This window comes from Leptodactylus fuscus, chromosome 11 (genome assembly GCF_031893055.1).
Source record: "Leptodactylus fuscus isolate aLepFus1 chromosome 11, aLepFus1.hap2, whole genome shotgun sequence".
Classification (NCBI taxonomy): Eukaryota; Metazoa; Chordata; class Amphibia; order Anura; family Leptodactylidae; genus Leptodactylus; species Leptodactylus fuscus.
In genome coordinates this window covers 47,025,511-47,038,392 of record NC_134275.1, presented here as the reverse complement: position 1 = coordinate 47,038,392, position 12,882 = coordinate 47,025,511, and the positions used below count along the sequence as shown (strand labels likewise).

Genomic DNA, 12,882 nt, shown 5'->3' with positions numbered 1-12,882 from the left:
GGAGAAGTTCAGGGAGCAAATGCAATGCAGCCTTCTCACTGAAGCACAGCACCGTACATTGTATAATGGCTGTACTTTGTATTGCAACTGTTCCCCTTTCACTTGAATGGAACTGAGCTGAGATCCTTACGAGAACAGAGCTCTCTGGAGTCTTGACCATCCCTTCATTTACTTCTATGGGACTAATGTAATAATGTACTTCTATATCCCATAGAAGTGTATGGAGTGGTGGTCCTGCATGCATACTACGGCTTCATTCACATAAGGTGATCTCATGATTTCCGGTGGTCCCAGCAGTCAGATCCCTTAGCAAATCCGATAATTTAACCCCAATTCTGTGGCTAGGGGATAAGTGTTGTTAATGGGCAAACCCTTTAAAGGTGCACCTTCCCTTTAATTGCTTTTAAGATAAAACCCTTAAGTAAATAAAACGAGACAGCAGAGCTGAGTGTGTTGTAGCCATTTATGTAGTTGATGGTTATTTTCAGCTGAAGAAGCTTTAGCAATAGCAACAACCGTCCCTGGTCAGCAAGCTATTGAATAGCGGGGCTCATATCAAAGAGATCAATACACAGCCTTCAATAGAAACCAGAAGTCGCCGTCTCCCACCATGATTCTCCCATCAGGACAAACGTGTAGCAAAATAAACCCCCACTCTGCCGGCAACATTGTCAGTGTATCGCACCGCAACGTACTGCATATCTCGCCGGCAGAGGAGAGGTTAAACTGATGCAAGAGGGGCCTGCAAAGTGGTTAACGCAGTCACAGTTTTTGGATTTTTTTTTTTTAACATTTTTCAAATACATACAATAATTTAAAATATATCATTTCTGTTTCATTTCTTCTCAGCGACGGAAATAATAATAATAGCTTTGGCAAAACAATTTAGACAAAGGGAGGTGACAGATGATGCCCACCTCCCCCGAATATAGGGGTAGGTTAGGTCTAGAGTGACCAGCAGCTTTAGCCAACAACCTGCGGCTTTGCCATCCACCATTATGGTCAGAGTTGTGCTTGGTGCCTGGATTAGGTGGCACAGCTGGTTGTAACAGAGCAAAGGGTCCACCAATATGGTCAAGTCCTTTCCTGTACCCGTCCGTTCATGCATATTTACATTACCACTTAGAAAAGGTCGGTAAGAAAAGGGAGAGACAAAGAGAGAGAGAAGGATCAGGGGCAGACAAGAAGGTGCTTGAGTAGACAAAACTACAGAGGGATGCAAGAAAGTCACCAAGACAGATGGAAGGAAGATGTAAACGATGGTCGGTCGGTTCAGGTGTCACCGTGAATCACAAAGTCTATTTCACTGATATTGAAGAAAATCTGGATATAGAAGTGGCTGAATCTGAGATGAGCTGCCCCACCCCCCCGATCCCGCTTCTACCACCATCCAAGATAATACTGCACGAGTGATACCAGTTTTGTGGGGCAGTTCCGGCTACTAAGTTACATGATGGTACAGGAAGACAGTGGATTGCGGATCTGACAGCTGCAAGCTGCACCACAGTACTGGCGAAAGGTCTGGTAGCAACTGCGGTCCGCCTCGCTGCTCCATTGTACAGGGTTGGCCGACAGGGCCTCGGTTGGCAGCCTGTTGAGAATGCTGGTGTTCACAGCAAGGGCTGCCAAGCCATAGTCTGTAAACAGCACCGTTTCCCTCTTGCAGGTTGGGCATGAAATGAATTTGTACTTGGGACAAGACTCGTAGAGAATCTGCAGGCACTCCTCGCACACGGAATGGAGACACGATAAGATCCTAGGCCGCTTGTTTGTAAAATTGTACATGTGGCCACAGGTCGGACATTCTAAGGGTTCACAAGGGGTGGATGGGTGCAGCACATACTGGTTTACGATAACTTCATCAGAAGGGGTTTTACGATGGTAACAGATTTCGGTACTGGCTTTCCGTTGACCAGGGTAGATTTTCTCCCGTCTTGGTGGTGGGGGCGTCCTTGGAAGACCCAAGGTGCTTGGAGCGTTCTCCAGAGTGGGCATCTCCCCGCAGGCCTGGTTGACAATAATTTCCGAGTCTGAGGGCCAGGCACGTTTGGCAACTAGAGGAGGTTCTCTCCTGGATGGAGGAACATATCTCGGCTGAGAGTTCTGGCATTCCGAAAACTTCTCAGCCTGTATGATCTTCATGGCCTCCATCTTGATAATGACCTGCTGCCCTTTCAGACACGACATAAGAATTTTTTTCACATTACTGTCCGCAACTTTGTTTTCTCCTAGAGCCCCCTGCATGTGGCTTGAGAAAGGTTCAAACGCTCAGATTTAAAAAGATTGATTTGGCAAAGACTTAATTTTGGAGGAGTGAAGCTGGACCCTGGTGCAGATGTCCGTCATCTCCTACAAGATAAGACAATCCAGAAGGAGACTTTACATAAACCAGCCTATATATCCAAGCAGTTGAAATACAATTCCTATAAGACGTTTCTCCAGATCAGGAAGACTTGATATTTGTTTAGTCTACCACAGATCTCAGGAAGATGCGATGAGTCTGTCAGGAGGGGTGAGAGAGCTATATAGAGTATCCCGAAATCTCACAGGAACACAGTGTAATTCGTGCAGACAGGCTGAGGTTTGCACAAGGGCATGGCGTACCTTGAGAACAGGTGTTCCACCTTGTTCCTTGTTATTATTACGGGAGGCTGAGGCAAGGTCGTAGAGCGATAGACGAATTCCTTTCTCCTGACTTCTCTCTCCCACTAACAGGTCAGATACATTCCAGGAGACTGATGATCACAGTACAAGGCTGGCATAGGTCAGACCCACATCCAAACAGACGGCTGTAATGAGGCCTCGTAATGAAGGGGAGAGGAGGAGTCTTGGATCCTGGTTGACTTTAGGAAGCGAGGGAGCTGAGTTTATGGAGATCAATGATTACCTCTGATACTGCACAGTCCTCACGTAATGCACTATCTGGTTTTCTAAGTACCTGTGTACAAAATAGAGGAGGAGGAGAGGGGGTTAGTAACGTCAAGGAGAAAAGCAAAAAGATTTACATCAACACTGCTCCTAGATCTACAGATAGTCTCTGCTTACATTACTCTTATTGTTATAATCCAGGAGGCAAATGCTTCCCAAAGCAATAGCGTATTTACCCTCCCCTCGTCTCCACTGGCAATGGTAATGCTCCTGACATTGCAATATAGTAATTATTCATCTTCTCTTGAGGAAATCAACCTCACCTTCCATCAGCTTGAAGATCCCCTTTCACTGTCTGCACACTCTGTTAATGTTCAGAAACAAAGTATGCATGCTACATGAGAAGAGTGGGAGCGGAAACTGGGAGATACCTGATTGGTTCAGAATGATAAATAAAGCATCAGAGGAGGAAGAACCCACCTACTCAAGTGTGAAGAGTGAAATATGCAGGTGGACAGAAAAGACCCACAAAGCACAACTTGTATATTAATGTAACTGCTGAGGTACTGCCCCCGTGTACAAGAATATAACTACAATACTGCCTCCTATGTACAAGAATATAACTACTATAATACTGCCTCCTATGTACAGGAATATAACTACTATAATACTACTCCTATGTACAAGAATATAACTACTATAATACTACCTTCTATGTACAAGAATATAACTACTATAATACTACCTCCTATGTACAAGAATATAACTTCTATAATACTGCCATTTATGTACCAGAATATAGCTACTATAATACTGCCCCTGTGTACAAGAATATAACTACAATACTGCCTCCTATGTACAAGAATAGAACTACTATAATACTGCCTCCTATGTACAGGAATATAACTACTATAATACTACCTATGTACAAGAATATAACTACTATAATACTACTCCTATGTACAAGAATATAACTACAATACCTCCTCCTATGTACAAGAATATAACTACTATAATACTACTCCTATGTACAAGAATATAACTACTATAATAATACCTACTATGTACAAGAATATAACTACTATAATACTGCTCCTATGTACAAGTATATAACTACTATAATACTACCTCCTATGTACAAGAATATAACTACTATAATACTACTCATATGTACAAGAATATAACTACTATAATACTACCTACTGTGTACAAGAATATAACTACTATAATACTGCTCCTATGTACAAGTATATAACTACTATAATACTACCTCCTATGTACAAGAATATAACTACTATAATACTGCCATTTATGTACAGGAATATAGCTACTTAAATACTGCCCCCTTTGTACCAGAATATAACTATTATAATACTACCTCCTATGTACAAGAATATAACTACTATAATACTGCTCCTGTGTACAAGAATATAACTACTATAATACTGCTCCTATGTACAAGAGTATAACTACTATAATACTGCACGCTATGTACAAGAATATAACTACTATAATACTGCCATTTATGTACAGGAATATAGCTACTATAATACTGCCCCTGTGTACAAGAATATAACTACTATAATACTGCCTCCTATGTACAAGAATATAACTACTATAATACTGCCTCCTATGTACAAGAATATAACTACTATAATACTGCTCCTGTGTACAAGAATATAACTACTATAATACTGCTCCTGTGTACAAGAATATAACTACTATAATACTGCTCCTATGTACAAGAGTATAACTACTATAATACTGCACGCTATGTACAAGAATAAAGCTACTATAATACTGCCATTTATGTACAGGAATATAGCTACTATAATACTGCCCCTGTGTACAAGAATATAACTACTATAATACTGCCTCCTATGTACAAGAATATAACTACTATAATACTGCTTCTATGTACAAGAATATAACTACTATAATACTGCTTCTATGTACAAGAATATAACTACTATAATACTGCTCCTATGTACAAGAATATAACTACTACACTCACCGGCCACTTTATTAGGTACACCTGTCCAACTGCTCGTTAACACTTAATTTCTAATCAGCCAATCACATGGCGGCAACTCAGTGCATTTAGGCATGTAGACATGGTCAAGACAATCTCCTGCAGTTCAAACCGAGCATCAGTATGGGGAAGAAAGGTGATTTGAGTGCCTTTGAACGTGGCATGGTTGTTGGTGCCAGAAGGGCTGGTCTGAGTATTTCAGAAACTGCTGATCTACTGGGATTTTCACGCACAACCATCTCTAGGGTTTACAAAGAATGGTCCGAAAAAGAAAAAACATCCAGTGAGCGGCAGTTCTGTGGGCGGAAATGCGTTGTTGATGCCAGAGGTCAGAGGAGAATGGCCAGACTGGTTCGAGCTGATAGAAAGGCAACAGTGACTCAAATAGCCACCCGTTACAACCAAGGTAGCCAGAAGAGCATCTCTGAACGCACAGTACGTCGAACTTTGAGGCAGATGGGCTACAGCAGCAGAAGACCACACCGGGTGCCACTCCTTTCAGCTAAGAACAGGAAACTGAGGCTACAATTTGCACAAGCTCATCGAAATTGGACAATTGAAGATTGGAAAAACGTTGCCTGGTCTGATGAGTCTCGATTTCTGCTGCGACATTCGGATGGTAGGGTCAGAATTTGGCGTCAACAACATGAAAGCATGGATCCATCCTGCCTTGTATCAACGGTTCAGGCTGGTGGTGGTGGTGTCATGGTGTGGGGAATATTTTCTTGGCACTCTTTGGGCCCCTTGGTACCAATTGAGCATCGTTGCAACGCCAAAGCCTACCTGAGTATTGTTGCTGACCATGTCCATCCCTTTATGACCACAATGTACCCAACATCTGATGGCTACTTTCAGCAGGATAATGCGCCATGTCATAAAGCTGGAATCATCTCAGACTGGTTTCTTGAACATGACAATGAGTTCACTGTACTCCAATGGCCTCCACAGTCACCAGATCTCAATCCAATAGAGCATCTTTGGGATGTGGTGGAACGGGAGATTCGCATCATGGATGTGCAGCCGACAAATCTGCGGCAACTGTGTGATGCCATCATGTCAATATGGACCAAAATCTCTGAGGAATGCTTCCAGCACCTTGTTGAATCTATGCCACGAAGAATTGAGGCAGTTCTGAAGGCAAAAGGGGGTCCATTTATGTACAGGAATATAGCTACTATAATACTGCCCCTGTGTACAACAATATAACTACTATAATACTGCCTCCTATGTACAAGAATATAACTACTATAATACTGCTTCTATGTACAAGAATATAACTACTATAATACTGCTTCTATGTACAAGAATATAACTACTATAATACTGCTCCTATGTACAAGAATATAACTACTATAATACTGCTCCTATGTACAAGAATATAACTACTATAATACTGCTCCTGTATACAAGAATATAACTACTATAATACTGCTCCTATGTACAAGAATATAGCTACTATAATACTGCCATTTATGTACAGGAATATAGCTACTATAATACTGCCCCTGTGTACAAGAATATAACTACAATACTGCCTCCTATGTACAAGAATATAACTACTATAATACTGCTTCTATGTACAAGAATATAACTACTATAATACTGCTTCTATGTACAAGAATATAACTACTATAATACTGCTCCTATGTACAAGAATATAACTACTATAATACTGCTCCTATGTACAAGAATATAACTACTATAATACTGCCATTAATGCGCAGGAATATAGCTACTTAAAGAGAGAGCGATAGGAGCTGCTGTGGAGAAGAACATTCCTGACAGAGTGTCAGAAACACCCTTCTGACTGTAAAGCGCTACGGTACCGGGACCGATAGCGCTTTACCCAGGGCACAGATCAGGAAATCCGATTCAGCGCACTGTTGTCTTTCAAGCAGTATATGTACAAGAATATAACTACTATAATACTGCGCGCTATATAAAAGGATATAACTAGTGTACTACCGCCTCCTATGTACATAAATTTGCTGTGATCTCTGTATAATAATACAATGTGATCTGTTGGCTATAATTTACATGAATAAACACTGTGATCAGACAGGACTGTTTCAGTTCCCGTTTCCTTCTCTCTGACATACTCTGTTTCTACTTTTCCCTCTTATTGATGACATTACAGTTTGTTGCCCCACTATATGGCGGTTGATCTAGGCAAGAGGAGCTCAGTCAGAACGAGACGTACCTCCACTATATCACAATGGGAACGTTCCGAGCTTTCTGGAATGTTGCCGGAAATGTATCAGTCTGCTCCCAGTTCAGGAATAATAGTCACGTGACTACAGAGGAAACACATTTGTTGGGTACTTCTCGCCCATAAACAAGTTCTAAGCATCGTTATGGTAACCGCACCCCCTGTACAGTACAGTAACCCCCACCTGCTGCAGGAAATGTCACTACATAGTACTAAGGAGCTGGAAGGCCTTGTAAGGAGAATCAGTCCTGATGACTCACCAGGCTCTTGCCGTTAATTTTTATGTTATTTTTGCCTGTAGTTTTTGTATTTTCTTACACCTGTAGCAATGCTATGGTGTTGTGTTATCTGCAGACCGCGACTAAACAGACTCCATTATTTCAGCTAGCTGTCATCACTACAGGAACACATAGATGACAAGTTTAGCTCTGCAGTATCCGCACCCTCCAATATTCTGAAAACCAAAATGGTACTCCCCGATAAGGGATGTCTCGTATCATTGAGTGTGTCCTCAGTACCCCCATATGAGGGCAAATCAAAATGTCTATAGTATATATTACTACTACTGAGCTCCAGGTCAGATATCGGAGCCTTGTACTCAGATTTCTTCAGACATAACAGACAGCCATGGAAGGGATACCCAGTGCCCACATTGTGCCTCCCACTACACTAACATTTCTGAATCCTGCTGCCCCTTTGCTGCGCTGTCTTCATGACAACAATTCTTGCCCTGTGATCTAGCACTTCATCACTGTCCATATGCTAACTACCACAGACTGATGTGTTGGGGTGGGGGTCATATGTATTTCCCAATATCTATCAGTCTATACTGTGGGGAGGACAAGGGCTCCACAGAAGTTTTCTGTTGTCCCTTTTTATTTATTAATTTTTCTTTTTTACTTAACAAGAAAAAAGACTGACCCAAAAAAAAGAAAAAAAAAATCTATAAGAAATTGTCTTGGTGTCTGCTCCATTAACATCCATTATATGTGCCGGGGTTACTGGAACACTAAATGGAAGCAATCGGCGAGAGGGTCACAGTGGGATAAGAGAGGGGATGGAAAAGGACAATGTGCGCCGCCATATGTAAGGTGAATACAATCTATTACTGTCTGTTGTCAGGAGGGAAAAGGCTGACTAGGACAGATGAATACAGATAGTAATAGATTATATTCATCTGTCTTACATTCAGCCTCTCCTCTCCTGACATGGCTGATAACAGAGAGAAATAGATTATCAGCCATGTCAGGAGTGGAGAGTGTGACTGACCCTCATGAGCATTACTGATCTGTATATTGGCAGTGTTCCCACAGTGTTTGTTGTGTTCTCCATACTGTAACCCATGTAGGATCTTCCCTAAATCCACCTTACACTTTCAAATCTGCATCACCAGAAAAAATAAGCAGTGCGTTCATTCTTGATGCTGTTTCTGCACAGAAAACCTGGTGGCTAGCTGCATGTGAATGAGCTCCTATTGGTGTGAAATCTGCAGCGGACTGCTAGTACTGTAGGACAGCTACAGACTTCTGCTGCAGATTTGGTTAATGGTATCTGCAGGTATGTGCTGTGTATCCATGCACTGCACTGAATACAAAGGTTTGTGCTGGGAGTTGTAGTGCTATGGCGGCATGTGAGTACCCATTGTATTTCCACAGCAGTATCAATAGTGTATATAATCCTATATAGGGTGTGAATGTATGAGGATAAAATATCTATTCTGTACATAATATGGGTAATGTGGTTAATGTAGAACCTAGCGGCACTTACCTATAGGTTACCATCCCCCCGCCCATAGTAATACCCATGGGTTGTGGATAGTTTAACCGACTGGTGGATACAGTGAGGACTATAAACCTCTGATCAGCTGCCAGCTCTATTCACTAAGTGAATCGGAATTTTATGCTCTTTGTGCCCCATTTCGTGCCAGCACGTGGCCATGAATACAAATGTACAATATTACAATCCGTCTCCTCCAAGTATTGCGCGATGCATCTCCCATGACAACCTCTGTCAGTGTATATATATTCCCCTCCTCTGACAGCCTGCGCTTTATATACTCAAACAATAGAGCGATGGGGACACAATAGATTACACTGCTGTAGTAAGAAACATGGAGGAGCAGCGGAGGGGGGAAGGTTACATGGGGGGCGGGGGAAACATTTTTTTTTTTCTTCTTACTGGAAATACGTTTTCTCTCACCGTTCATTGCCACGTCTTGGACAATGGTGCAGTTTCCCTGAGTGACAACCTGTTACAGGAAGAAGTGTGACTAATCAGCCTCAGTACTTGACATGTCAAGGGCTGCTTCAGTAAAACGCGTTAGCCAATCACATCATGGCTATAGCTCTCGTGTCCATTTTCCCGTAGATCGTCCTTTTCAGCGCCAATACTAAATTCTTATCATGTATTTAATCTGCATTTAAGTGCATGATGTTGACAATGATGGGGATATGGGCTTATGCGTTTCATGAGTAAAACTGTCTCCTTTCTTTTGTAAAAATAGACTCTTAAGGTGGTGACTGAAATATAGACTTGTAAAGGGACAGTAACTGACCAGGCCAGGCCATGAGACATCTCCAGAGATGCCAAGAAGGAAGAATGGTGACTGTAGATGCTAGCATGGAGGGGTTCTCCTGGTCTGGGTCCAGTAGGTGGCGCTGCCTCAGCTTCAGTGTCGACATATCTCCTGTGGTTCTTAGTATTAGGTACTACCCCCCCCCCAATGTCCATGTCAAACCAGGAGAGTTAGGGTTGTATTTAGGAGAGGTACAGTTAGTCTCAACTTGGACTATGCTGCACCTGAAAGTGCCAGGTTGGGGGACCTTTTTTGATGTGATGGGCTGGCAGGCTCTGCCCTCTAGACCACACAGCTAATACACCCGAAGCTGAGGTAGCGCTACCTGCTAGCTCCAAGGCACAGCACAGAGAGCCTTCTTTTAACCACTCTAGTCTAGTCTCAACTATGGTGACAATCCTTGTAGCTGCGACACACAAATCTCTTCTTGGTTGCTATCGGTTACAGCACCACATATCACCATTACTTCCTCTATCTGCCATGGTGACATCAGAGAAGTGACCACCACCTTGTATGTAACACCGCATTTCCTGAACAAGTCTCCTTCCTCCTCTCCAACTTCTCTTTTTCTATCTTATATTAAAACCTAGTACGAACCTAAAATGGGGCAGTTGTCCATAGCAACCACTTTTTTTTTTTTTTTTAAATAAAGTTTATTGAGGTGAGCGCTGGATGTTCACACATTGGGCCTTATATCCAGACTCTTGGGGTCATGTTGACCAAGGCAACCAATCACAGCTCAGCTTTCATCTTCTCACCTGCACTGGTAGTGGAGCTATAGTAGGTGCAGAGGCAGCCGTCACTACGGGCCCTGGACTCTGAGGGGCCCCAAAGGTTCTTCTGACAGATAAAATATACCATTACTCTAAATGGTACAAGATAGGCAGGGGCCCCATTACAGAACATGCACTGAGGCCCGGGAGAATCAGGTCACACCTCTGACTGGTAGAATGAATGCTGATTTCTGATTGGCCGTTCCTTACTTAAGGACAGGTACTGCTTATTTCAATAAACTTTATTTAAAAAGTGGAGAATCTCTTTTAAATGAGGAATAGAAGTAAATTTCATATTCCTCGGCCCACGTCTCACATTTTCTCCAGATTGTATTATTTTGCACCTCCTGTCGCTCCAGAATTTTAGGAGAATTTTCAGTAAATAATATTTCCAGGGATCTGTATGGCAGTCTCTGCAACAAAACCTAGGTGTGCCTGGATCCAGCGACCTCTCACACTGAGGTCAGACGTAAACCTCTAACGATGAGTGTAAACAACTGAGGAAAGAAACATGGGGTAAACCCTCGGTCCTGGGTTGCACTCCAGGCTTCGTAGGATTTTGGCCAGGGTCTCTGGTTTCATCCTATATCATGACGCGCCAGTTGGGCTCCTTCTGAAACTGGTCCTAGTGTGCACTGGGGTGAAAAGTTTAGATGGTAGGAGTCATTGTGAGTGAAAGCTTTGTACAACATTATGAATATGTCGGTGCCATATAAAGCATACGATAAGAGGAGAAGACGACTAGAACAGATATGAGAGATGGTTGGCGCTATATCAGGAACAGATCATATGAGGCTCACAAGTGGGGAGAGCAGAAATAAATCCAGGTGAAGTTTCCCAGCTACAGCCCTCTGACTACTGTAGATATGGGTTCACCATAGGCCAAGCGACTGCTCAACCAACAACTCTCATCCTCCACCTGCTCAGCTTGACCATACATGTATATTGAAACCATAGAGGATAAGCAGTCCCCACCATTTCTCTGGTGCTGCTGATGGTCAGGGGGAAGCGATGGCTTTAAAAGTCCAGACATAGACTAGAACCTAAGACTGGGCCAATAGACTGTAAGCTCTGCAGACCAGCACACATTCACCAATATATCAATAACCACAACTGCCAAAACCTCACAATCTTGACCAATCATTGCTGGTATTACACATTAGTATCATAACAACGCTGTAGCCTGAATCTACAATTAACCCCTATTATCCTGGCTCAGTCATAATTCCAGTTTACCTTCATGAAATTTTCCAAAGCCGCTCAATATCCACCATCAATAAACCAGCAAACATCAAAGTGACGTCCATATTGGAAGGCTATGCGGATACGTGCATGCACTTTACAATACAAGGGGCACACACCTCCTACCCATCCATTCCTACAATGAGACCCAGACCCCCCCTCCAGCAGCAGGTATACACCAGAAGGATACAGGGTGGCTGAGGCTCCTCTCTCCCCTATGTGCCTTTGTCAGTACATTTTGGGAGGCCACATTCTGTAAAGGTTATCTGAAAGGCAGATTAGATGCACAGTGCTCTGTCACTGCTCCCCCGCCCCCCATCTCCTGTCCGCTCTCCATCCTCCATACACAATCCTATACAGAATATATAAGCCCCCCTCCCCCATAGGCTCACCCTATAGGCATTCACATAAGATGGCAAAAAAATCCCCTTAAATATCCGCTGTCAGTCACTTCCACCAGGACGATGCTGGAGCATTAAAGGCTTGTGCAGGATGTCCGCCAGGATCCTTCTCTTATCCCGTAGTAATCCGATTGCAAAAATGGGAAGTTTCCAGACAGAAACCTTGTATTTATAGGGGATGTCATGAAACCAAAGCCTCTTAGGGGGCAGGATGATAAATCCAAGATGGGTGGTCATACAGGAGGCTGTGAATGTCATTGCACAAAGAAGACCTCATCCCTGATGCAAGACAGATGCAATAAGGAGTCAGTGCCCCCCTTGTAAGATGCAGGCTGCAGGACCCTCACCCTGTACACCCAGTAAACCTACCCGCTGCGGGCTGGGTCTTCCTGCGTTGAGTGCAGTGTGATCCTCCCTGTCTGCAGTGGGCTCTGCAGTGATGCAGGCTGCTCCTGTTTCTCTCAATCAGTTAGCACAAGCCCAGTGGGTTGCAGTAGCTCAGGGTCCACCCTCTCTACAAGGCAAAGCTGTCAGTCCTCAGCCTCCTCCCCAGGCCATACCCCCTTCTCATTCATCTCCTACCTAGATGTACAGTATATACTACTTACAGCTGCAGACACTGGGTCTTTATATGTGCACCCCCACCAGAACAAGCACAGTGCTGTACTACAGGCTTCATAGACTGGATAATACATGTGCAGATGTAGCAGAGCCGATGGTGTCCATTCTACAATGCAGCTCTGTGTAGAAGCTCTCAGAATGATCATCATGTCATAAATTGG

At 43.2% G+C, this 12,882-nt stretch overlaps 1 protein-coding gene across 4 annotated transcripts; it reads right to left on the bottom strand.

Moving 5' to 3' along the window:
- Positions 1 to 456: 456 nt before the first annotated feature.
- RNF208 (ring finger protein 208) lies at positions 457 to 12,562 on the bottom strand. Of its 4 annotated transcripts, XM_075259605.1 has the most exons (3): positions 12,470 to 12,561; positions 2,474 to 2,938; positions 457 to 2,423 (listed from the first exon to the last, which is right to left on the bottom strand). In XM_075259605.1, exon 3 carries the CDS (start codon positions 2,242 to 2,244, stop codon positions 1,447 to 1,449), a length of 798 nt encoding a protein of 265 aa, XP_075115706.1. In that variant the 5' UTR covers positions 2,245 to 2,423; positions 2,474 to 2,938; positions 12,470 to 12,561; the 3' UTR covers positions 457 to 1,446. The 4 variants fall into 4 exon arrangements, with proteins under 4 accessions (XP_075115706.1, XP_075115705.1, XP_075115703.1 ...); XM_075259604.1 differs by having other exon boundaries at positions 457 to 2,918; positions 12,455 to 12,562; XM_075259602.1 differs by having other exon boundaries at positions 457 to 2,938.
- Between the last annotated feature and the right edge of the window lie 320 nt (positions 12,563 to 12,882).

Excerpts from the sequence above, each read along its gene's own strand:
- RNF208 (XM_075259604.1), bottom strand. The coding sequence starts at position 2,244 with ATGCAGGGGGCTCTAGGAGAAAACAAAGTTGCGGACAGTAATGTGAAA.